Below are 27,638 nucleotides of genomic sequence, written 5' to 3' on the forward strand. Positions count from 1 at the left end.
GATGTTATGAACATCATTACTACCTCAAGTTTAGTAGGTAAACCTACTGGAAGTGACAAGAAATGATCTAGCTTCAAAGGATCTTGGATGGCTTGAAAGTTCTTGAAGTAGGATCATGACACAAAAACAAGTTCAAGTAAGATTTTTACTCGAATTAAGATAGTTTATAGTTATAGAAATTGAATCAAAGTTTGAATATGAATATTACCTTGAATAAGAAAGATAACCTACTGTATATAACAAAGGTTTCTTGATCTTAGATGATTACTTGGAATGGATTAGAAAGCTTGGAAGTAAATTAGTAAACTTGAAGGGATTTTTGAAGTGTTCTTGAAGTGTTCTTCCTATGATGATTATAGCTTGATTCTTGAAGTGATTTTTAATGAAGATTATGATTAACTACTGGAAAAATACGTTCATAATAGTGTGTGTGTGTGTGTTGAGAGAGAATTAGAAAGAGAATTGGAAGTGAAATGGAGTGAATGATGAGTGGTAATTGGTGAGTGGTGAGTGGGGTTAAAAGGAGTTCTAGTTAGTTGACTAGCTCATGGTAGAAGTTAAAATTGATTAGTCATACATGACATAATCAAGAGTGGAATCCCATGCTATTTCCTATTGGTATATACCCATAGTAAGTACATTTTGAAGTTGTGTATAATACGGGTAAGAATACGACTAGAATTCATGATGAAAGAAAAGAATGGGAAAGTAACTGTAACCATTTTCGTTAAGTATGAGTGTTTTGATATATGTCTTGAAGTCTTCCAAAAGTATTTTAATACATCTAAATACACTACATGTATATACATTTTAACTGAGTCGTTAAGTCATCGTTAGTCGTTACATGTAAGTGTTGTTTTGAAACCTTTAAGTTAACGATCTCAATTAATGTTGTTAACCCATTGTTTATTATATCTAATGAGATGTTAAATTATTATATTATCATGATATTATGATATATTAATATATCTTAATATGATATATATACATTTAAATGTCGTTACAACGATAATCGTTACATATATGTCTCGTTTCGAAATCCTTAAGTTAGTAGTCTTGTTTATATGTATATAACTCATTGTTAATATACTTATGGAGATACTTACTTATCATAATCTCATGTTAACCATATGTATATCCATATATATATCGTCATGTCATTTTTACAAGTTTTAACGTTCGTGAATCGCCGGTCAACTTGGGTGGTCAATTGTCTATATGAAACATATTTCAATTAATCAAGTCTTAACAAGTTTGATTGCTTAACATGTTGGAAATATTTAATCATGTAAATATCAATCTCAATTAATATATATAAACATGGAAAAGTTCGGGTCACTACAGTACCTACCCGTTAAATAAATTTCGTCCCGAAATTTTAAGCTGTTGAAGGTGTTGACGAATCTTCTGGAAATAGATGCGGGTATTTCTTCTTCATCTGATCTTCACGCTCCCAGGTGAACTCGTGTCCTCTACGAGCATTCCATCGAACCTTAACAATTGGTATCTTGTTTTGCTTAAGTCTTTTAACCTCACGATCCATTATTTCGACGGGTTCTTCGATGAATTGGAGTTTTTCGTTGATTTGGATTTCATCTAACGGAATAGTGAGATCTTATTTAGCAAAACATTTCTTCAAATTCGAAACGTGGAAAGTGTTATGTACAGTCGCGAGTTGTTGAGGTAACTCAAGTCGGTAAGCTACTGGTCCGACATGATCAATAATCTTGAATGGTCCAATATACCTTGGATTTAATTTCCCTCGTTTACCAAATCGAACAACGCCTTTCCAAGGTGCAACTTTAAGCATGACCATCTCTCCAATTTCAAATTCTATATCTTTTCTTTTAATGTCAGCGTAGCTCTTTTGAAATGTCCCGTTCTTATTGATTAAAAACGTTCCATATTAATTGATTTCGTTGCGAGGTTTTGACCTCTATATGAGACGTTTTTCAAAGACTGCATTCATTTTAAAACAAACCATAACCTTTATTTCATCAATAAAGGTTTAAAAAGCTTTACGTAGATTATCAAATAATGATAATCTAAAATATCCTGTTTACATACGACCATTATATAATGGTTTACAATACAAATATGTTACAACAAAATAAGTTTCTTGAATGCAGTTTTTACACAATATCATACAAACATGGACTCCAAATCTCGTCCTTATTTAAGTATGCGACAGCGGAAGCTCTTAATAATCACCTGAGAATAAACATGCTTAAAACGTCAACAAAAATGTTGGTGAGTTATAGGTTTAACCTATATATATCAAATCATAATAATAGACCACAAGATTTCATATTTCAATACACATCCCATACATAGAGATAAAAATCATTCATATGGTGAACACCTGGTAACCGACATTAACAAGATGCATATATAAGAATATCCCCATCATTCCGGGACACCCTTCGGATATGATATAAATTTCGAAGTACTAAAGCATCCGGTACTTTGGATGGGGTTTGTTAGGCCCAATAGATCTATCTTTAGGATTCGCGTCAATTAGGGTGTCTGTTCCCTAATTCTTAGATTACCAGACTTAATAAAAAGGGGCATATTCGATTTCGATAATTCAACCATAGAATGTAGTTTCACGTACTTGTGTCTATTTTGTAAATCATTTATAAAACCTGCATGTATTCTCATCCCAAAAATATTAGATTTTAAAAGTGGGACTATAACTCACTTTCACAGATTTTTACTTCGTCGGGAAGTAAGACTTGGCCACTGGTTGATTCACGAACCTATAACAATATATACATATATATCAAAGTATGTTCAAAATATATTTACAACACTTTTAATATATTTTGATGTTTTAAGTTTATTAAGTCAGCTGTCCTCGTTAGTAACCTACAACTAGTTGTCCACAGTTAGATGTACAGAAATAAATCGATAAATATTATCTTGAATCAATCCACGACCCAGTGTATACGTATCTCAGTATTGATCACAACTCAAACTATATATATTTTGGAATCAACCTCAACCCTGTATAGCTAACTCCAACATTCACATATAGAGTGTCTATGGTTGTTCCGAAATATATATAGATGTGTCGACATGATAGGTCGAAACATTGTATACGTGTCTATGGTATCTCAAGATTACATAATATACAATACAAGTTGATTAAGTTATGGTTGGAATAGATTTGTTACCAATTTTCACGTAGCTAAAATGAGAAAAATTATCCAATCTTGTTTTACCCATAACTTCTTCATTTTAAATCCGTTTTGAGTGAATCAACTTGCTATGGTTTCATATTGAACTCTATTTTATGAATCTAAACAGAAAAAGTATAGGTTTATAGTTGGAAAAATAAGTTACAAGTCGTTTTTGTAAAGGTAGTCATTTCAGTCGAAAGAACGACGTCTAGATGACCATTTTAGAAAACATACTTCCACTTTGAGTTTAACCATAATTTTTGGATATAGTTTCATGTTCATAATAAAAATCATTTTCTCAGAATAACAACTTTTAAATCAAAGTTTATCATAGTTTTTAATTAACTAACCCAAAACAGCCCGCGGTGTTACTACGACGGCGTAAATCCGGTTTTACGGTGTTTTTCGTGTTTCCAGGTTTTAAATCATTAAGTTAGCATATCATATAGATATAGAACATGTGTTTAGTTGATTTTAAAAGTCAAGTTAGAAGGATTAACTTTTGTTTGCGAACAAGTTTAGAATTAACTAAACTATGTTCTAGTGATTACAAGTTTAAACCTTCGAATAAGATAGCTTTATATGTATGAATCGAATGATGTTATGAACATCATTACTACCTTAAGTTCCTTGGATAAACCTACTGGAAAAGAGAAAAATGGATCTAGCTTCAACGGATCCTTGGATGGCTCGAAGTTCTTGAAGCAGAATCATGACACGAAAACAAGTTCAAGTAAGATCATCACTTGAAATAAGATTGTTATAGTTATAGAAATTGAACCAAAGTTTGAATATGATTATTACCTTGTATTAGAATGATAACCTACTGTAAGAAACAAAGATTTCTTGAGGTTGGATGATCACCTTACAAGATTGGAAGTGAGCTAGCAAACTTGAAAGTATTCTTGATTTTATGAAACTAGAACTTTTGGAATTTATGAAGAACACTTAGAACTTGAAGATAGAACTTGAGAGAGATCAATTAGATGAAGAAAATTGAAGAATGAAAGTGTTTGTAGGTATTTTTGGTCGTTGGTGTATGGATTAGATATAAAGGATATGTAATTTTGTTTTCATGTAAATAAGTCATGAATGATTACTCATATTTTTGTAATTTTATGAGATATTTCATGCTAGTTGCCAAATGATGGTTCCCACATGTGTTAGGTGACTCACATGGGCTGCTAAGAGCTGATCATTGGAGTGTATATACCAATAGTACATACATCTAAAAGCAGTGTATTGTACGAGTACGAATACGGGTGCATACGAGTAGAATTGTTGATGAAACTGAACGAGGATGTAATTGTAAGCATTTTTGTTAAGTAGAAGTATTTTGATAAGTGTCTTGAAGTCTTTCAAAAGTGTATAAATACATATTAAAACACTACATGTATATACATTTTAACTGAGTCGTTAAGTCATCGTTAGTCGTTACATGTAAGTGTTGTTTTGAAACCTTTAGGTTAACGATCTTGTTAAATGTTGTTAAACCAATGTTTATAATATCAAATGAGATTTTAAATTATTATATTATCATGATATTATCCTGTATGAATATCTCTTAATATGATATATATACATTAAATGTCTTTACAACGATAATCGTTACATATATGTCTCGTTTAAAAATCATTAAGTTAGTAGTCTTGTTTTTACATATGTAGTTCATTGTTAATATACTTAATGATATGTTTACTTATCATAGTATCATGTTAACTATATATATATCCATATATATGTCATCATATAGTTTTTACAAGTTTTAACGTTCGTGAATCACCGGTCAACTTGGGTGGTCAATTGTCTATATGAAACCTATTTCAATTAATCAAGTCTTAACAAGTTTGATTGCTTAACATGTTGAAAACATTTAATCATGTAAATATCAATCTCAATTAATATATATATACATCGAAAAGTTCGGGTCACTACATCTTTTGTCGACTTTGGGCGGTTTTCAACTGTTGTTGAATTTGGATGATCTTCTCGGTAGTTTCTTGTATAATATCCGGACCCGTAATCTATCTATCCCCCACTTCACTCCAACAAATCAGAGACCTGCAGTTTCTACCATAAAGTGCTTCAAACAGCGCCATCTCAATGCTTGAATGGTAGCTGTTGTTGTAGAAAAATTCTGCTAACGGTAGATGTCGATCCCAACTGTTTCCGAAATCAATAACACATGCTCGTAGCATGTCTTCAAGCGTTTGTATCGTCCTTTCGCTCTGCCCATCAGTTTGTGGATGATAGGCAGTACTCATGTCTAGACGAGTTCCTAATGCTTGCTGTAATGTCTGCCAGAATCTTGAAATAAATCTGCCATCCCTATCAGAGATAATAGAGATTGGTATTCCATGTCTGGAGATGACTTCCTTCAAATACAGTCGTGCTAACTTCTCCATCTTGTCATCTTCTCTTATTGGTAGGAAGTGTGCTGATTTGGTGAGACGATCAACTATTACCCAAATAGTATCAAAACCACTTACAGTCCTTGGCAATTTAGTGATGAAATCCATGGTAATGTTTTCCCATTTCCATTCTGGGATTTCGGGTTGTTGAAGTAGACCTGATGGTTTCTGATGCTCAGCTTTGACCTTAGAACACGTCAAACATTCTCCTACGTATTTAGCAACATCGGCTTTCATACCCGGCCACCAAAAATGTTTCTTGAGATCCTTGTACATCTTCCCCGTTCCAGGATGTATTGAGTATCTGGTTTTATGAGCTTCTCTAAGTACGTTTTCTCTCATATCTCCAAATTTTGGTACCCAAATCCTTTCAGCCCTATACCGGGTTCCGTCTTCCCGAATATTAAGATGCTGCTCCGATCCTTTGGGTATTTCATCCTTTAAATTTCCTTCTTTTAAAACTCCTTTTTGCGCCTCCTTTATTTGAGTAGTAAGGTTATTATGAATCATTATATTCATAGATTTTACTCGATTGGGTTCTCTGTCCTTCCTGCTCAAGGCATCGGCTGCCACATTTGCCCTCCCCGGGTGGTAACGAATCTCAAAGTCGTAATCATTCAATAATTCAATCCACCTACGCTGCCTCATATTCAGTTGTTTCTGATTAAATATGTGTTGAAGACTTTTGTGGTCGGTATATATAATACTTTTGACCCCATATAAGTAGTGCCTCCAAGTCTTTAATGCAAAAACAACCGCGCCTAATTCCAAATCATGCGTCGTATAATTTTGCTCGTGAATCTTCAATTGTCTAGACACATAAGCAATCACCTTCGTTCGTTGCATTAATACACAACCGAGACCTTGCTTTGATGCGTCACAATAAATCACAAAATCATCATTCCCTTCAGGCAATGACAATATAGGTGCCGTAGTTAGCTTTTTCTTCAATAACTGAAACGCTTTCTCTTGTTCATCCTTCCATTCAAATTTCTTCCCTTTATGCGTTAATGCAGTCAAGGGTTTTGCTATTCTGGAAAAGTCTCGGATGAACCTTCTGTAGTAACCAGCTAGTCCTAAAAACTGGCGTATGTGTTTCGGAGTTTTCGGGGTTTCCCACTTTTCAACAGTTTCTATCTTTTCCGGATCCACCTTAATACCTTTTTTGTTCACTATGTGACCGAGGAATTGAACTTCTTCCAACCAAAATGCACACTTTGAAAATTTAGCGTACAATTCTTCCTTCCTCAATACTTCTAACACCTTTCTCAAATGTTCACCGTGTTCTTGGTCATTCTTTGAGTAAATAAGTATGTCATCAATGAAAACAATGACAAACTTGTCAAGGTATGGTCCACACACTCGGTTCATAAGGTCCATGAATACAGCTGGTGCATTAGTTAAACCAAATGGCATGACCATAAACTCGTAATGACCGTAACGTGTTCTGAAAGCAGTCTTTGGAATATCATCTTCTTTCACCCGCATTTGATGATACCCGGAACGTAAGTCAATCTTTGAATAAACAGACGAGCCTTGTAGTTGATCAAATAAGTCGTTGATTCTCGGTAGTGGGTAGCGGTTCTTGATGGTAAGTTTGTTCAACTCTCGGTAGTCGATACACAACCTGAATGTACCATCTTTCTTCTTGACAAACAAAACAGGAGCTCCCCACGGTGATGTGCTTGGTCGAATGAAACCATGCTCTAAAAGTTCTTGTAATTGGCTTTGCAGTTCTTTCATCTCGCTGGGTGCGAGTCTGTAAGGAGCACGAGCTATTGGTGCAGCTCCTGGTACAAGATCTATTTGAAATTCAACGGATCGATGTGGGGGTAATCCCGGTAATTCTTTCAGAAATACATCGGGAAATTCTTTTGCGACGGGAACATCATTGATGCTCTTTTCTTCAGTTTGTACTTTCTCGACGTGTGCTAGAACAGCATAGCAACCTTTTCTTATTAGTTTTTGTGCCTTCAAATTACTAATAAGATGTAGCTTCGTGTTGCCCTTTTCTCCGTACACCATTAAGGGTTTTCCTTTTTCTCGTATAATGCGAATTGCATTTTTGTAACAAACGATCTCTGCTTTCACTTCTTTCAACCAGACCATACCGATTATCACATCAAAACTCCCTAACTCTACTGGTATCAAGTCAATCTTAAATGTTTCGCTAACCAGTTTAATTTCTCGATTCCGACATATATTATCTGCTGAAATTAATTTACCATTTGCTAATTCGAGTAAAAATTTACTATCCAAAGGCGTCAATGGACAACTTAATTTAGCACAAAAATCTCTACTCATATAGCTTCTATCCGCACCCGAATCAAATAAAACGTAAGCAGATTTATTGTGAATAAGAAACGTACCCGTAACAAGCTCCGGGTCTTCCTGTGCCTCTGCCGCATTAATATTGAAAACTCTTCCGCGGCCTTGTCCATTCGTGTTCTCCTGGTTCGGGCAATTTCTAATAATGTGGCCCGGTTTTCCACATTTATAACAAACTACATTGGAATAACTTGCTCCGACACTACTTGCTCCGCCATTACTCGTTCCGACACCATTTGTTCCTTTCGCTCTATTAACCCCTGGTCCGTAGACCTCACACTTCGCCGCGCTATGACCATTTCTTTTACACTTGTTGCAAAATTTGGTGCAGAACCCCGAGTGATACTTTTCACACCTTTGGCATAGCTGCTTCTGATTGTTGTTGTTGTTGCGGTTATTATTGTTGTTGGGATGATTGTTGTAGTTGCTGTTGTTGTTGTTGTTGTTGTTGTTGTTGTTGTTGTTGTTGGGCCGTTTGTTGTAGTTACGATTGATGTTGCGATTGTTGGGATAATTGTTGCGATTATTGTTGTAATTGCTGTTGTTGTTGTATTGGTGATTCTTATCACCGTTTTCCTCCCACTTTCTTTTGACTTGCTTCACATTGGAATCTTCAGCAGTCTGTTCTTTAATTCTTTCTTCAATCTGGTTCACTAGTTTGTGAGCCATTCTACATGCCTGTTGTATGGAGGCGGGCTCGTGTGAACTTATATCTTCTTGGATTCTTTCCGGTAATCCTTTCACAAATGCGTCGATCTTCTCTTCCTCATCTTCGAATGCTCCCGAACACAATAGGCATAATTCTGTGAATCGTCTTTCATACGTGGTAATATCAAATCCTTGGGTTCGTAACCCTCTAAGTTCTGTCTTGAGCTTATTGACCTCGGTTCTGGGACGGTACTTCTCGTTCATCAAGTGCTTGAATGCTGACCACGGTAGTGCGTACGCATCGTCTTGTCCCACTTGCTCTAGATAGGTATTCCACCATGTTAACGCAGAACCTGTGAAGGTATGCGTAGCGTACTTTACTTTGTCCTCTTCAGTACACTTACTTATGGCAAACACCGATTCGACCTTCTCGGTCCACCGTTTCAATCCGATCGGTCCTTCGGTTCCATCAAATTCCAAAGGTTTGCAGGCAGTGAATTCTTTGTAGGTGCATCCTACACGATTTCCTGTACTGCTAGATCCAAGGTTATTGTTGGTATGTAGCGCAGCCTGTACTGCGGCTATGTTTGAAGCTAGAAAAGTACGGAATTCCTCTTCATTCATATTCACGGTGTGTCGAGTAGTCGGTGCCATTTCCTTCAAAATAGTCAAATGGAACAAGTTAATCATACAGAATATTAAAAGTAGTTAATAGTATTTCGTAGCATAATATGAACTCATTTATAAAAGCTTTTTCTTCATATTAGCGTTTTATAAGTTTAAATTCGGGTAGTACCTACCCGTTAAGTTCATACTTAGTAGCTAATATACAATTCAACTACTACAATTCTATATGAAAAACTGATTATAATAATATTTCGCGTTCAAACTTTTACACAATATTTTACAAACTTACAATACCGCTTATTTTAAATATAGCATGAAATATAGCACACAATAAATTTGATACAAGATGGTTGTGAAGATAATTCTAGCTAGTGCACAAGTCGTTCAGCAAAGGCAATAAAGACACGTAATTCATACGTCCAGAAACAAGTCATGCATTCTGGTTTTACTAGGATTACTTCCCATCCTTGGTCTTGTGGAACATAACCATTATGGTCGTTGATAAGACAGCGTGTTGTAACGTCGTCAAAGGGACGAGGGTTACGTAATGTCCAACAGTCCCGTAACAATCTAAAAACCTCATTTCTTACCCCAATTACCGACTCCGTCACTTGTGGGAACGTTTTGTTTAATATTTGTAGGCCGATGTTCTTGTTCTCACTTTGGTGAGAAGCGAACATTACTAATCCGTAAGCATAACATGCTTCTTTATGTTGCATGTTAGCCGCTTTTTCTAAATCACGAAGTCCAATATTCGGATATATTGAGTCAAAATAATTTCTTAACTCATTGCATAAAATAGCATTTGGGTTCCCCGCAATATATGCGTCAAAGTAAACACATCGTAACTTATGGATTTCCCAATGTGATATCCCCCATCTTTCGAACGAAAGCCTTTTATAAACCAAGGCATTCTTGGAACGTTCTTCGAATGTCTTACAAACTGATCTCGCCTTAAATAGTTGTGCCGAAGAATTCTGACCGACTCTAGACAAGATTTCATCAATCATGTCTCCGGGTAGGTCTCTTAAAATATTGGGTTGTCTATCCATTTTGTGTTTTTATACTGTAAAATAGACAAGAGTTAGATTCATAAAAAAAAATACTTATTAATACAAGCAATTTTTACATATATCATAAAGCATAAGCACACTATATTACATATATTACACCACACGAATACAACTATCTTATTCCGACTCGCTTGTTTCTTCTTCTTCGGTTTTGGTTCGTTTTGCCAAGTTTCTAGGGATATATGATGTTCCCCTAATACGAGCCGTCGTTTTCCACATTGGTTTAGAAAAACCTGGTGGTTTAGAGGTTCCCGGGTCATTGTTACAACTTAAGGACTTCGGGGGTTGACGATACATATAAAGTTCATCGGGGTTGGAATTAGATTTCTTTATTTTTATGCCCTTTCCCTTATTATTTTCTTTTGCCTTTTTAAATTCAGTTGGGGTAATTTCTATAACATCATCGGAATTCTCGTCAGAATCCGATTCATCGGAGAATTGGTAATCCTCCCAATATTTTGCTTCCTTAGCGGAAACACCATTGACCATAATTAACCTTGGTCGGTTGGTTGAGGATTTTCTTTTACTTAACCGTTTTATTATTTCCCCCACCGGTTCTATTTCTTCATCCGGTTCCGATTCTTCTTCCGGTTCCGATTCTTCTTCTGGTTCCGACTCTTCTTCCGGTTCCTCTTCGGGAACTTGTGAATCAGTCCACGAATCATTCCAATTTACATTTGACTCTTCATTATTATTAGGTGAGTTAATGGGACTTGTTCTAGAGGTAGACATCTATCACATAATATCAAACGCGTTAAGAGATTAATATATCACATAATATTCACATGTTAAAAATATATAGTTTCCAACAAAATTTGTTAAGCAATCATTTTTCAAGTAAACACGGTCGAAGTCCAGACTCACTAATGCATCCTAACAAACTCGATAAGACACACTAATGCAAAATTCTGGTTCTCTAAGACCAACGCTCGGATACCAACTGAAATGTCCCGTTCTTATTGATTAAAAACGTTCCATATTAATTGATTTCGTTGCGAGGTTTTGACCTCTATATGAGACGTTTTTCAAAGACTGCATTCATTTTTAAAACAAACCATAACCTTTATTTCATAAATAAAGGTTTAAAAATCTTTACGTAGATTATCAAATAATGATAATCTAAAATATCCTGTTTACACACGACCATTACATAATGGTTTACAATACAAATATGTTACATCGAAATCAGTTTCTTGAATGCAGTTTTTACACAATATCATACAAACATGGACTCCAAATCTTGTCCTTATTTTAGTATGCAACAGCGGAAGCTCTTAATATTCACCTGAGAATAAACATGCTTTAAACGTCAACAAAAATGTTGGTGAGTTATAGGTTTAACCTATATATATCAAATCGTAACAATAGACCACAAGATTTCATATTTCAATACACATCCCATACATAGAGATAAAAATCATTCATATGGTGAACACCTGGTAACCGACATTAACAAGATGCATATATAAGAATATCCCCATCATTCCGGGACACCCTTCGGATATGATATAAATTTCGAAGTACTAAAGCATCCGGTACTTTGGATGGGGTTTGTTAGGCCCAATAGATCTGTCTTTAGGATTCGCGTCAATTAGGGTGTCTGTTCCCTAATTCTTAGATTACCAGACTTAATAAAAAGGGGCATATTCGATTTCGATAATTCAACCATAGAATGTAGTTTCACGTACTTGTGTCTATTTTGTAAATCAATTATAAAACCTGCATGTATTCTCATCCCAAAAATATTAGATTTTAAAAGTGGGACTATAACTCACTTTCACATATTTTTTACTTCGTCGAGAAGTAAGACTTGGCCACTGTTGATTCACGAACCTATAACAATAAATACATATATATTAAAGTATGTTCAAAATATATTTACAACACTTTTAATATATTTTGATGTTTTAAGTTTATTAAGTCAGCTGTTCTCGTTAGTAACCTACAACTAGTTGTCCACAGTTAGATGTACAGAAATAAATCGATAAATATTATCTTGAATCAATCCACGACCCAGTGTATACGTATCTCAGTATTGATCACAACTCAAACTATATATATTTTGGAATCAACCTCAACCCTGTATAGCTAACTCCAACATTCACATATAGAGTGTCTATGGTTGTTCCGAAATATATATAGATGTGTCGACATGATAGGTCGAAACATTGTATACGTGTCTATGGTATCTCAAGATTACATAATATACAATAAAAGTTGATTAAGTTATGGTTGGAATAGATTTGTTACCAATTTTCACGTAGCTAAAATGAGAAAAATTATCCAATCTTGTTTTACCCATAACTTCTTCATTTTAAATCCGTTTTGAGTGAATCAAATTGCTATTGTTTCATATTGAACTCTATTTTATGAATCTAAACAGAAAAAGTATAGGTTTATAGTCGGAAAAATAAGTTACAAGTCGTTTTTGTAAAGGTAGTCATTTCAGTCGAAAGAATGACGTCTAGATGACCATTTTAGAAAACATACTTCCACTTTGAGTTTAACCATAATTTTTGGATATAGTTTCATGTTCATAATAAAAATCATTTTCTCAGAATAACAACTTTTAAATCAAAGTTTATCATAGTTTTTAATTAACTAACCCAAAACAGCCCGCGGTGTTACTACGACGGCGTAAATCCGGTTTACGGTGTTTTTCGTGTTTCCAGGTTTTAAATCATTAAGTTAGCATATCATATAGATATAGAACATGTGTTTAGTTAATTTTAAAAGTCAAGTTAGAAGAATTAACTTTTGTTTGCGAACAAGTTTAGAATTAACTAAACTATGTTCTAGTGATTACGAGTTTAAACCTTCGAATAAGATAGTTATATATATATGAATCGAATGATGTTATGAACATCATTACTACCTCAAGTTTAGTAGGTAAACCTACTAGAAGTGACAAGAAATGATCTAGCTTCAAAGGATCTTGGATGGCTTGAAAGTTCTTGAAGTAGGATCATGACACAAAAACAAGTTCAAGTAAGATTTTTACTCGAATTAAGATAGTTTATAGTTATAGAAATTGAATCAAAGTTTGAATATGAATATTACCTTGAATAAGAAAGATAACCTACTGTATATAACAAAGGTTTCTTGATCTTAGATGATTACTTGGAATGGATTAGAAAGCTTGGAAGTAAATTAGTAAACTTGAAGGGATTTTTGAAGTGTTCTTGAAGTGTTCTTCCTATGATGATTATAGCTTGATTCTTGAAGTGATTTTTGATGAAGATGATGATTAACTACTGGAAAAATACGTTCATAATAGTGTGTGTGTGTTGAGAGAGAATTAGAAAGAGAATTGGAAGTGAAATGGAGTGAATGATGAGTGGTAATTGGTGAGTGGTGAGTGGGGTTAAAAGGAGTTCTAGTTAGTTGACTAGCTCATGGTAGAAGTTAAAATTGATTAGTCATACATGACATAATCAAGAGTGGAATCCCATGCTAGTTCCTATTGGTATATACCCATAGTAAGTACGTTTTGAAGCTGTGTATAATACGGGCAAGAATACGACTAGAATTCATGATGAAAGAAAAGAATGGGAAAGTAACTGTAACCATTTTCGTTAAGTATGAGTGTTTTGATATATGTCTTGAAGTCTTCCAAAAGTATTTTAATACATCTAAATACACTACATGTATATACATTTTAACTGAGTCGTTAAGTCATCGTTAGTCGTTACATGTAAGTGTTGTTTTGAAACCTTTAAGTTAACGATCTCAATTAATGTTGTTAACCCATTGTTTATTATATCTAATGAGATGTTAAATTATTATATTATCATGATATTATGATATATTAATATATCTTAATATGATATATATACATTTAAATGTCGTTACAACGATAATCGTTACATATATGTCTCGTTTCGAAATCCTTAAGTTAGTAGTCTTGTTTATATGTATATAACTCATTGTTAATATACTTATGGAGATACTTACTTATCATAATCTCATGTTAACCATATGTATATCCATATATATATCGTCATGTCATTTTTACAAGTTTTAACGTTCGTGAATCGCCGGTCACTTGGGTGGTCAATTGTCTATATGAAACATATTTCAATTAATCAAGTCTTAACAAGTTTGATTGCTTAACATGTTGGAAACATTTAATCATGTAAATATCAATCTCAATTAATATATATAAACATGAAAAAGTTCGGGTCACTACACACGACAAATGAGGTATGCAATATTAATGATACATTTTTGATTTTATACTTGTACGTTTAATTTATTAAATAATATAGTGGTTTCCAAATTTTATGAGAAAATATGTCATGATTGAGTGTATTTAATCTATGCTGACCCTATGTGACACCTAGTCCGGAGGTGAAAACTTGTCATGATTGGGACCACTCTATATAAAATATAAAGGTGAATTTTCGTGAATGCTCAACATAAACCGATGATCATTTACTTTTCCGAATCATAACAGCAATACAGTTAGAAACACCAAAAAAAATAAAAAATAAAAAATAAAAATTTAATTCAACATGTTTACACCTCTACTTAGAAAGAAGGAAAAAAAAAATAACTCTAATCAATGATATGGATTTAAAAAGACAAAATTTCATTCCTCATCCCTGAACTTTACATCAACTTTGACTCTTCGTCCTTTTTCTTTTTTTTGTGCATCCCTCATCCCTAATGTATCACATTTATACATCCCTCGTCCTCCCGTTTAGTTTCTGTCAATTTCAGCCGTTTGTTCAGTCATGTGCAAAGCATGTGAGGGTACTTTAGTCTTTTCTTTATTATTTAATTATCTTTTCATCCCCATCCTCATTATCATGTTAATCATCCCCAAATTAAAAACGCTAGTTTTATATTCTATAAAATCAAGAAATCAAAATTATAAATAATAATGAAAAAATTAATACACACACACACACTGAACTCTCCAAATCACTTTGGTCATAATCTTCACAATTGTTGAAATCTTCCAAAGTTTCATCTGGGATTTCCTTTTCGTCAACTTCTGCTGACCCAAGTGCCTGGGCGGATCCTTTATCCAACCCGGAAGTAAACCCGTATTCATTTGCATCTTCATCTTCAACCTCCACCTCATCTTTAACCTCATCCTTATTCTCTTCCAAATCTACATACACTTTTGCTCTTTCTTTCCAACCATCAAGGGCTTACAAAATTGATTACGATGACGAGTTGATGATGATGAAGGTGACTTACAAAATCGATTAGGTGTTCAAGGTTTGGTTTTGATTTTTGATTACAGTTAGGTAATTAAATACGACGCAGATCCGTTGCAATAATCGTTAAATTAATATGTTTTACACAAATTATATACATACACAAGTTGTATCTTAATAGATCTACAAGCATATGCCGACTGTTGGGTTTTACAAAAAATAAATTCAACAAAAATTATGCAGAAATTAATAAAAGCGAAATTAACAAAAACTTGGTTGAAATTAAAAAAAAAGAAAAAAGAAAATAGTCGACGGTTTTAAATCTGATCTTCAACGGATCGTAGAGGTTGGTTAATTGATTTGGTTTCTTGATTAGAAATTAGGGTTTATATTTTTTTAGGGATGAATTAGGGAGAAGTCAAGTGGTAGGGGTAAAGGGAACAAAGAAGAAGAAAGACTAAAATACCCTCACATGTTTTGCACATGCTTGACTTAACGACTGAAATTGACAGGAAGTCGACGGGAGGACGAGAGAAGTAGATTTTTAATACATTAGGGACGAGGAATGCACAAAAAAAGAAAAAGGACATGGAGTCAAATTTGATGTAAAGTTCAGGGACGAGGAATGAAATTTTGTCATTTAAAAAAAAAAAAAAAAAAAAAAAAAAAAAAAAAAAAAAAAACTGAATGGTTTGGATGTAAACTGCACAACACATTACCACAATATATATCACCTTGCAACCCAACCTAGCATTAAAACAATAAGGTTGTGATTAAAAAAAAGTATCCTGCAGAAACGAATCCAATACTTGACCCTATAATTTCAGTATTTCACACACTAACACCAAAGTTTTAAAGAATAGCAGCAGATAATTTGAAAATTACAAACACCCCTACCCCAGAACGTGATGTAACCACAGTTAATTCTACTAACCACAGCAAGCTGATTTTTGGGCAGCTTGACCACTCCCACCTCCCCCGTCTGCTTGATTAATCTTAATCGTCGTTGGCTTTAACAAACAATCAAAACAAAAACATGTCATGCATAATCAAGAAAAGAAACCTTGTAGGCCCAAAATGGGTGGTAACGATACAAAAATGTTGTTGAGAGGGGTAGTTTTTTTATATGGATTGAATAACATTGACCCAAACACTTGTTGTCCACAATAACTTATAACTAATTATTGTGACCCATAGAATTGCAAAAATAATCGTATTACTATCCATAAGGATCTGATACTCTTTGGACAACTTATGACCCATTTGACACGTTTCCATGAAGCTAATTATCAACTTGACCCGTTAAAGATAAACCATAACCCAAATGAACATATCTAGAAGTAAAAGGATTGGACTTGCTACCATAAGAATCTGATAATCTATGGACAACTTTTGACCCATTTGACACGTTTCCATAAAGCTAATTATCAACTTGACCCGTTAAAGATAAACCAAAACTCAAATGAACCTATCTAGATGTAAATGGGTTGGCCTGCCACCTTTAATTAAATGAAAGATTGATGAATGAAACTTGTATTTACCTCGGCCTTGGAGTCGGTGTCTGAAAGCCTTTGCTTGATATCCTTTGCGATTGAAAAGAAAACTTGTTCCACGTTTAAATTTGTTTTAGCACTCTGCACAATTCAATATAATATATGAATTTAATTTTGTTTAAATTCAGCTTAACACGTACTTTGGAACTTAAAGAACAAAGAAAACCATCAGTTTACTTACAGTTTCAAAGAACTTAATGCCGTACTCGTCAGCAAGTGCTTGACCCTTAGAAGTAGGTACAGCCTATCAATTAAAAATTTGGGTCATATTTTCCAATTTTCGTAACTTCAGGGAGTCAAAATTAAATTTCTTATAATCTAAAGATAAAATAAAGAATACCCTTTTGCTTTCATCCATATCAGCCTTGTTTCCAACTAAAATCTTGTTAACATTATCTGAGGCATGTTGCTCGATGTTACGAATCCAGTTTCTTATGTCTGCCAAAAATAAGACAGAGGAATAAATATCAATCAATTATTAATTAAATTAACAAGCATTAAATTTAAAGGGAAGAAAACCTTACTATTGAAAGATGACTCATCTGTAACATCGTACACCAATAAAATACCCATAGCTCCTCTGTAGTAAGCTGAAATATCACCCAAAAAAATTGTATATTAACTACCACTCTGATCTTAAACACGGCACACAATATATTAAAGTGAAATTAACAAACAAATATATAATATATATACCAGTTGTAATTGTCCTGAACCGTTCCTGACCAGCTGTGTCCCAAATTTGAAGTTTGATCCGTTTGCCATCGAGCTCTATGGTTCTTATCTTAAAATCAATACTGTCATTCAAGATTTAAGACTTCAAAGTGTCAATTATAACTAAAAAAAAAAAACAATATCAGCAGTAAATGGATAATTTATGAGATAAACTCACCCAATGGTAGTGATAAAACTAGTGGTGAAAGAGCCATCAGAAAAACGCAAAAGAAGGCAACTTTTGCCCACACCTACAATAAGCAGCAAATAATTATTTTGCATTTATTGATATTTGATAATTATATTTAACAAACTATTCTTTTGAATTTAATCGCCAAAGCATATGCACCGATAACAATGTAGAAAATAAATGACAGGAAGGATACAAGTGCTGATGCAATGAGTATGTAGAGCTCGGGAAAGTAATTTTGAGAAACTAGGAAAAGTAATCTTTTTCTAACAACCGGTAATTAACATAAGTTGATATAAGATTATATACTATAATCTGAAGTTTATAAGTTCATATACTCTTAAAGACTGATTCAAGTCACTGACTTTGGCCACTATAGGTCAATGTGTAAGTCTTTTCAACAGTATTTACCTTCGGGTATGCATTAACATTTTAACATACATTTAACGTGAAACGTGTATTTACCTTGATGTTGTAAAACTAGAAAGTAAATAGAGCAAGTTAATATGACCAATTGATTTTTAAAATTTAATATCCCCTACCTGTAATAGGACACAAAATAGACATGACACGTCATACATGGCTATGCAGTGACATGTTATCTTTATCTGTCCACGTTATTATAACTTGGGTGATGACGGTTTTTAATCATACTACTCTTTGTTTTACACGTCCAATATTAGAAAAGCACCACCTTTATCCAATCCATGAGCCTCAACTACCTAAAAATTATAAAAATATTTGGTATGTTCCTAACAAAACTGAATTCATTTAGGAATAAATTGGGATTGAACAATTCACTTTGACTCCGATACAGCTTCTAACTTCGAACAACGATGTGAACGAACAATTGAGAATGTTGTAAAGGCATCAACGCGGTTAGCGTTTCGTTTATATCGCATATATGTGTCAATAGTATCACTTGTTCCACTCTTTAGAGATTTGATGAAGAATTAAACTTACTCTTAACGTTTTTTCATATCAGCAGCATATAGACAATGACATTATGTTTCATAACCGATAATCGTACCAAAACATAGTAATAAACTCAACCAAAATGTGCTCTCAATGCTTTCACTAACATTTTTAATCACTATCATTTAGTGTAAGATCAATCACTTATTTAAATATCAGATTAGGCCTATTGCCTCATCAGAAACAGTAAAATAAAAACACATATTATACATAAATGCTTTATAATATGAAAAGCTGCAGCCTCATATTCCAAACAATTAATTATTATCCAATCAGCAAATTTATAATTAATTATATATGTGTGTGTGTGTGTATGTATATATATATATATATATATATATATATATATATATATATATACACACACACACCTGATTCATGATTAAAAGTACTAAATTGACCTAGATCCGTATCGTTAACGATCATCAGACAGATATGAATTAATCAAATTATTACTCACCACTATCTCCGATCAAAAGGAGCTTAATCAGGTAATCATAATCTGCTCGTGCCCTAACCGGTTGAGCAGCCATTGAATTGAATATGTGATTAAAAGGCCCTAAATATGAGTGTATGTATAATAAATATACATATACACACAGACAGTTGTACCTACAAAATCAAAATTAATCACTTATAATCAACGAAATCGATTATGAACGATGAAGAAAGATAAAAGATTACCGTAAACAAGAGGAATAATAACACGCACAATACGATGAATATGCGCTAAGATGCGTCACTTCCCTCTTTGTTTTATGATTTTTAATGTGTTTTTATTTTTTACTTTTTTGTGTTTTTATTTTTTGTCAAGTGGTGTGCATGTTAAGGCTATTTTGCAACAAAACTGTTTGAAGCTTATAATTCATAAAAAAACTTAGTTTTGTCGATATAATTTAGGGAAGTGATATATCCAACATGAAAATTACTTCATCCACCACAAAATTGCATTATATATTTGTACTGTACAACTATATAATGCACAGTTTGTGGTGGATGGAGTAATTTCCATGTTGGATATATCACCTCCCTATAATTTAAAAGCTTTTAGACGGAAGAAAAAAATATTAACAATTTCAGAACTTAGTGGAAGTTAACAGAACTAGTATTTGAGAAAAAAAACTCATAGTTTTTGTCATTTTACCTTTTATATTAACAATTTCAGTTACTCTACGAAACATCTTAATACATATAAAAACTAACAATTATATTAGCTACTAGCTAGTTTGGCCAAACATACTCTAACAACCCTAACTGTTTGCGTAAGTTAGCAAAACTGAAGTGAACGAATAAATAAGATGTTTCTAACGCATTATAACCACTTTTAACCATAATAGTAACATAAAGGAAAATTGTGTATCTTTTGGGTGATAGCAATGTAATGAAGTGAAGGTAAATAATGGTGAATGTTAAGTTATAATTTTGAATTTGAGTGGAAAGATTTGAGTGATGTGATAAACTTTAGTTGTAAGTTTGGTAGGAAAAAAATAAAATTAATAATATACATAAATGTGGGTTGAGTCTTGATTGGCTGGAAAAATCAAACGCCACTAAAAAAAACTTCTTATTTAATGAATATTTTTAGTGAATTGTTTTTTAAAATCGAGCCGGGGCAGATACCCATTTAACTCCACTATGTTCCGCCCGGCCACCATACTCCTCGCATCGAGTCTCCATTTATCAAAATTTCTCAGAACTTTGTTGCTCCCTTCGTTAGCCATAGGTGCAATAGCACTTTTTGTGAAATCAACAAATCGTCCTTTAGTATTCTATCCCTCTTCTCATGTGGTTCATGACTGATCATGTTTCGCCACTTCCAAATTTACAACAATAGAATGTAACGTAATCGCAAACCCATCTTGTTAAGCGTTTTGTGACCCAACATCATATTAGAGGAGCTAATTGCATTACTCACGCCTACAAGGATATAATGAGCTAATCACCATACGGCCTCATAGCTAGATCATATGTAGTTCTCCATTATGCTTCATTTAATAAATCCTATTCACCACCAACTTACATCTCCTTGTATCAGAGAGGTGGCAAATAGAAAATAAAGTTTTGTCAACAGAGTTTGTTTGTATTTTGTGTCAGTTGATCAAAACATGTATTTTTACTATAACATGATTATTAACACAGAGATCGGACCTTAACGTAAAACAAGGATAAGGGATCAACATCCAACCAACACTAGATCATATATATTTTTACTGTAACATGATTAACATGATTATTAACATGATTATTCACATGATACAATTAAAGTTAGGGGTATGAATTACCTTTCGAGATAACCGGAACAAGATAGCTCATTCTATATATTGGTATGTCAATATTTGTGTCCCAAAAAAAGGCGATTAAAACGAACACATAGTAACAGATTATGCAAAGCCAAAACAACACATACATTACCACAACGGCTGACAAAGAAAATAAGCGTATTAACCTTAATCATGGCAATTTATAATAAGCATCAATGAACATTTAAAAAATTAACTTCAATTCATATATGGAACTAAACAACTACTGAGTAACTAACTATTCCCTGCTGCAATCTCCAAAACTCAAACAACTGAGTAAATTTCAAGTCTTGTGAACTTCAAATCTTTCAATGTGTGCATCAATCACCGTCGTCGTCGTCGTCATCATCATCATCATCATCATCATCATCATCATCATCATCACCACCACCTTCATCATCATTTAGTGCGTTTGATTGATCAAGCAAAAGTAGTGATTCTGTGTAGGAAGATGTAAAAGACAAACACCTCATCTCATGAAGTCCAAGATCTTTGATCTGTTTCAAGTCGGGATCATAAGCTACAAGCTCCGGTCTATGTTCAAATCCTTCTACACCACCCTCTTGTAAATATACAACATGCTTTTCATCCTTATTGATTATAACTTGGCCATTATCCCTGAATCCCACAACTTTCGAATTCTTTGGTAACGTAATTGTGAAAACCTTGGTAAGCAATTTCGAAACATCGTCTGTCAACCACACCTCGTGAAATTCTTCATTTGAGTCCATACTTTCTCTAACTTGAATCGCACCAAGAGAACCTCTTAGCTTAAATAAACGGAAACCACGTTGGGATAACTTATCAGGAACGGGTATTTTTGTGAATTTTTCAGTTGCCAAATCAAACGATACAATCATACTAGTAAAGCGATCAGCACCAAAAATTTTAGTTACGTAGGCACACCAGTAAATAAACCCGTTTGAAACAAGTGGAGGATGATAAGTAAGATCGATATCGAACCATTCACTATTGGTTAACGGACTTTTCTCCATACCCCTGCACTTAACGTATATACTTCAACTTGCCAAACTCTATGTTCGTGTTCATTATCACACGACGGAACCTTTAATATATTTATCCTTACAATCTTAGGGTCAAAAGAGTTGGTACAAACACCAAAACCAACAAAAACTTTATCCTTATAATAATCACCAACAATTGATACTGATTTTCTTATACAAGGATTCCAAATAACGTATTGATCAAGACCATCAGCTTCTCCACATAAAGACAAACTACTAGTAAAGCAAATCAAGCCATGGGAGCTACCAACAAACTTTAACTTTATATCATCATCTCCATATTGATATAGAAGTGGGTTAACGGACCGAGGATACGTCAAGGAAATTCTGTTTTGAGGGAAACTATCATCACCATCATCATCATCAACTATCCAACAATTCTCACCTCTTTCAGGTTCATCATCCACATAGGCAACAGTTAATAGAAAACGTTTTCGTTGAGGTTGGCGCTTAATGAAATCGGAAATAAATTCAGAGCTATCAATCAAAGACTTCCATTCTTTCTTTTGATACTGATCGAAATCGAATCAATGATTTAGGAGGAAGACGATAAAGAATTTCGATTTGTAGGACTAAAGGTATGTAATTCGTCGCCATGGTTTTTATGTTTTGCAGGTCGGGGTAATTACCTATCTATCGATATTTATACAGCAATTTTACTAAAAATATATCTGTCTATGGAAAATTGTTCCTTTACATAATTATATATTTCAGTTACAACCTCCTTAAAATCCGTCATTTTATTAGGAAACAAATAGGTTATGCCGCAATAATACCATGAATGCACGTATCTATCCATATATACGTTTATTTAATTTACTTAATTTTATCAATATAATAAAAATAAATTAAAGTATGTGATAAATAACAACATCATTCACACAATTTAAAAAGAATATTACATGCCAACTCATTAATTGCCTTGTGCTTTTTTTTATAGCTGTTAGGATCACGGGTGTAGTGACCCGAACTTTTCCATGTTTATATATATTAATTGAGATTGATATTTACATGATTAAATGTTTCCAACATGTTAAGCAATCAAACTTGTTAAGACTTGATTAATTGAAATATGTTTCATATAGACAATTGACCACCCAAGTTGACCGGTGATTCACGAACGTTAAAACTTGTAAAAACTATATGATGACATATATATGGATATATATATAGTTAACATGATACTATGATAAGTAAACATATCATTAAGTATATTAACAATGAACTACATATGTAAAAAACAAGACTACTAACTTAATGATTTTTAAACGAGACATATATGTAACGATTATCGTTGTAACGACATTTAAATGTATATATATCATATTAAGATATATTAATATATCATAATATCATGATAATATAATAATTTAACATCTCATTAGATATAATAAACAATGGGTTAACAACATTAATTGAGATCGTTAACCTAAAGGTTTCAAAACAACACTTACATGTAACGACTAACGATGACTTAACGACTCAGTTAAAATGTATATACATGTAGTGTTTTAATATGTATTTATACACTTTTGAAAGACTTCAATACACTTATCAAAATACTTCTACTTAACAAAAATGCTTACAATTACATCCTCGTTCAGTTTCATCAACAATTCTACTCGTATGCACCCGTATTCGTACTCGTACAATACACAGCTTTTAGATGTATGTACTATTGGTATATACACTCCAATGATCAGCTCTTAGCAGCCCATGTGAGTCACCTAACACATGTGGGAACCATCATTTGGCAACTAGCATGAAATATCTCATAAAATTACAAAAATATGAGTAATCATTCATGACTTATTTACATGAAAACAAAATTACATATCCTTTATATCTAATCCATACACCAACGACCAAAAACACCTACAAACACTTTCATTCTTCAATTTTCTTCATCTAATTGATCTCTCTCAAGTTCTATCTTCAAGTTCTAAGTGTTCTTCATATATTCTACAAGTTCTAGTTACATAAAATCAAGAATACTTTCAAGTTTGCTAGCTCACTTCCAATCTTGTAAGGTGATCATCCAACCTCAAGAAATCTTTGTTTCTTACAGTAGGTTATCATTCTAATACAAGGTAATAATCATATTCAAACTTTGGTTCAATTTCTATAACTATAACAATCTTATTTCAAGTGATGATCTTACTTGAACTTGTTTTCGTGTCATGATTCTGCTTCAAGAACTTCGAGCCATCCAAGGATCCGTTGAAGCTAGATCCATTTTTCTCTTTTCCAGTAGGTTTATCCAAGGAACTTAAGGTAGTAATGATGTTCATAACATCATTCGATTCATACATATAAAGCTATCTTATTCGAAGGTTTAAACTTGTAATCACTAGAACATAGTTTAGTTAATTCTAAACTTGTTCGCAAACAAAAGTTAATCCTTCTAACTTGACTTTTAAAATCAACTAAACACATGTTCTATATCTATATGATATGCTAACTTAATGATTTAAAACCTGGAAACACGAAAAACACCGTAAAACCGGATTTACGCCGTCGTAGTAACACCGCGGGCTGTTTTGGGTTAGTTAATTAAAAACTATGATAAACTTTGATTTAAAAGTTGTTATTCTGAGAAAATTATTTTTATTATGAACATGAAACTATATCCAAAAATTATGGTTAAACTCAAAGTGGAAGTATGTTTTCTAAAATGGTCATCTAGACGTCGTTCTTTCGACTGAAATGACTACCTTTACAAAAATGACTTGTAACTTATTTTTCTGACTATAAACCAATACTTTTTCTGTTTAGATTCATAAAATAGAGTTCAATATGAAACCATAGCATTTTGATTCACTCAAAACGGATTTAAAATGAAGAAGTTATGGGTAAAACAAGATTGGATAATTTTTCTCATTTTAGCTACGTGAAAATTGGTAACAAATCTATTCTAACCATAACTTAATCAACTTGTATTGTATATTATGTAATCTTGAGATACCATAGACACGTATACAATGTTTCGACCTATCATGTCGACACATCTATATATATTTCGGAACAACCATAGACACTCTATATGTGAATGTTGGAGTTAGCTATACAGGGTTGAGGTTGATTCCAAAATATATATAGTTTGAGTTGTGATCAATACTGAGATATGTATACACTGGGTCGTGGATTGATTCAAGATAATATTTATCGATTTATTTCCGTACATCTAACTGTGGACAACTAGTTGTAGGTTACTAACGAGGACAGCTGACTTAATAAACTTAAAACATCAAAATATATTAAAAGTGTTGTAAATATATTTTGAACATACTTTGATATATATGTATATATTGTTATAGGTTCGTGAATCAACCAGTGGCCAAGTCTTACTTCCCGACGAAGTAAAAATCTGTGAAAGTGAGTTTCATTATTCCCTTTTTAAGTGCTTTTGCAATATATATTTTTTGGACTGAGAATACATGCGCTGCTTTTATAAATGTTTTACGAAATGGACACAAGTGATCGAAACTACATTCTATGGTTGGATTATCTAATCGAATATGCCCCTTTTTATATATTCTGGTAATCTAAGAATTAGGGAACAGGCACCCTAATTGACGTGAACTCTAAAGATAGATCTATCGGGCCCAACAAGCCCCATCCAAAGTACCGGATGCTTTAGTACTTCGAAATTTATATCATATCCGAAGGGTGTCCCGGAATGATGGGGATATTCTTATATATGCATCTTGTTAATGTCGGTTACCAGGTGTTCACCATATGAATGATTTTTATCTCTATGTATGAGATGTGTATTGAAATATGAAATCTTGTGGTCTATTATTATGATTTGATATATATAGGTTAAACCTATAACTCACCAACATTTTTGTTGACCTTTTAAGCATGTTTATTCTCAGGTGATTATTAAGAGCTTCCGCTGTCGCATACTTAAATAAGGACGAGATTTGGAGTCCATGCTTGTATGATATTGTGTAAAAACTGCATTTAAGAAACTTATTTTGTTGTAACATATTTGTATTGTAAACCATTATGTAATGGTCGTGTGTAAACAGGATATTTTAGATTATCATTATTTGGTAATCTACGTAAAGCTTTTTAAACCTTTATTGATGAAATAAAGGTTATGGTTTGTTTTAAAATGAATGCAGTCTTTGAAAAACGTCTCATATAGAGGTCAAAACCTCGCAACGAAATCAATTAATATGGAACGTTTTTAATCAATAAGAACGGGACATTTCAGTTGGTATCCGAGCGTTGGTCTTAGAGAACCAGAATTTTGCATTAGTGTGTCTTATCGAGTTTGTTAGGATGCATTAGTGAGTCTGGACTTCGACCGTGTTTACTTGAAAAATGATTGCTTAACAAATTTTGTTGGAAACTATATATTTTTAACATGTGAATATTATGTGATATATTAATCTCTTAACGCGTTTGATATTATGTGATAGATGTCTACCTCTAGAACAAGTCCCATTGACTCACCTAATAATAATGAAGAGTCAAATGTAAATTGGAATGATTCGTGGACTGATTCACAAGTTCCCGAAGAGGAACTAGAAGAAGAGTCGGAACCGGAAGAAGAATCGGAACCGGAAGAAGAAATAGAACCGGTGGGGGAAATAATAAAACGGTTAAGTAAAAGAAAATCCTCAACCAACCGACCAAGGTTAATTATGGTCAATGGTGTTTCCGCCAAGGAAGCAAAATATTAGGAGGATTACCAATTCTCCGATGAATCGGATTCCGACGAGAATTCCGATGATGTTATAGAAATTACCCCAACTGAATTTAAAAAGGCAAAAGAAAATAATAAGGGAAAGGGCATAAAAATAGAGAAATCTAATTCCAACCCCGATAAACTTTATATGTATCGTCAACCCCCGAAGTCCTTAAGTTGTAACAATGACCCGGGAACCTCTAAACCACCAGGTTTTTCTAAACCAATGTGGAAAACGACGGCTCGTATTAGGGGAACATCATATATCCCTAGAAACTTGGCAAAACGAACCAAAATCGAAGAAGAAGAAACAAGCGAGTCGGAATAAGATAGTTGTATTCGTGTGGTGTAATATATGTAATATAGTGTGCTTATGCTTTATGATATATGTAAAAATTGCTTGTATTAATAAGTATTTTTTTTATGAATCTAACTCTTGTCTATTTTACAGTATAAAAACACAAAATGGATAGACAACCCAATATTTTAAGAGACCTACCCGGAGACATGATTGATGAAATCTTGTCTAGAGTCGGTCAGAATTCTTCGGCACAACTATTTAAGGCGAGATCAGTTTGTAAGACATTCGAAGAACGTTCCAAGAATGCCTTGGTTTATAAAAGGCTTTCGTTCGAAAAATGGGGGATATCACATTGGGAAATCCATAAGTTACGATGTGTTTACTTTGATGCATATATTGCGGGGAATCCAAATGCTATTTTACGCAATGGGTTAAGAAATTATT

At 33.3% G+C, this 27,638-nt stretch overlaps 2 protein-coding genes across 2 annotated transcripts; both read right to left on the minus strand.

Annotated features, from left to right (window-relative positions):
- Positions 1 to 16,097: 16,097 nt before the first annotated feature.
- On the minus strand, positions 16,098 to 19,686 carry LOC139877479 (ras-related protein RABE1c-like). The gene is made up of 9 exons (XM_071864904.1): positions 19,554 to 19,686; positions 19,330 to 19,481; positions 17,883 to 17,955; positions 17,687 to 17,787; positions 17,515 to 17,580; positions 17,331 to 17,428; positions 17,172 to 17,234; positions 16,979 to 17,071; positions 16,098 to 16,447 (listed from the first exon to the last, which is right to left on the minus strand). The coding sequence occupies exons 2-9, from the start codon at positions 19,400 to 19,402 to the stop codon at positions 16,367 to 16,369; spliced, it is 648 nt and encodes a 215-aa protein (XP_071721005.1). The 5' UTR covers positions 19,403 to 19,481; positions 19,554 to 19,686; the 3' UTR covers positions 16,098 to 16,366.
- A 1,512-nt stretch (positions 19,687 to 21,198) lies between these two features.
- LOC139874427 (putative F-box protein At1g46984) lies at positions 21,199 to 22,933 on the minus strand. The gene is made up of 4 exons (XM_071861861.1): positions 22,916 to 22,933; positions 22,257 to 22,706; positions 21,638 to 22,173; positions 21,199 to 21,289 (listed from the first exon to the last, which is right to left on the minus strand). Exons 1-4 carry the CDS (start codon positions 22,931 to 22,933, stop codon positions 21,199 to 21,201), a joined length of 1,095 nt encoding a protein of 364 aa, XP_071717962.1.
- Positions 22,934 to 27,638: the final 4,705 nt, after the last annotated feature.

Source organism: Rutidosis leptorrhynchoides, chromosome 11 (assembly GCF_046630445.1).
Source record: "Rutidosis leptorrhynchoides isolate AG116_Rl617_1_P2 chromosome 11, CSIRO_AGI_Rlap_v1, whole genome shotgun sequence".
Lineage (NCBI taxonomy): Eukaryota > Viridiplantae > Streptophyta > Magnoliopsida > Asterales > Asteraceae > Rutidosis > Rutidosis leptorrhynchoides.

Bases quoted from the DNA above. Each gene is read 5' to 3' on its own strand.
- LOC139874427 (XM_071861861.1), bottom strand. The intron at 22,174-22,256 runs GTAAGGATAAAT...ATATACGTTAAG, and splicing joins ACTCTTTTGACCCTAAGATT to TGCAGGGGTATGGAGAAAAG. The intron at 21,290-21,637 runs GTGTTTGTCTTT...TTTCTTTGTCAG, and splicing joins CTTGGACTTCATGAGATGAG to CCGTTGTGGTAATGTATGTG.
- LOC139877479 (XM_071864904.1), bottom strand. From the start codon at position 19,402: ATGGCTGCTCAACCGGTTAGGGCACGAGCAGATTATGATTACCTGATT. The intron at 17,956-19,329 runs GTGAGTAATAAT...TGCTTATTGTAG, and splicing joins CCTTTTGATCGGAGATAGTG to GTGTGGGCAAAAGTTGCCTT. The intron at 17,429-17,514 runs GTAAGGTTTTCT...TATTTTTGGCAG, and splicing joins AGATGAGTCATCTTTCAATA to ACATAAGAAACTGGATTCGT.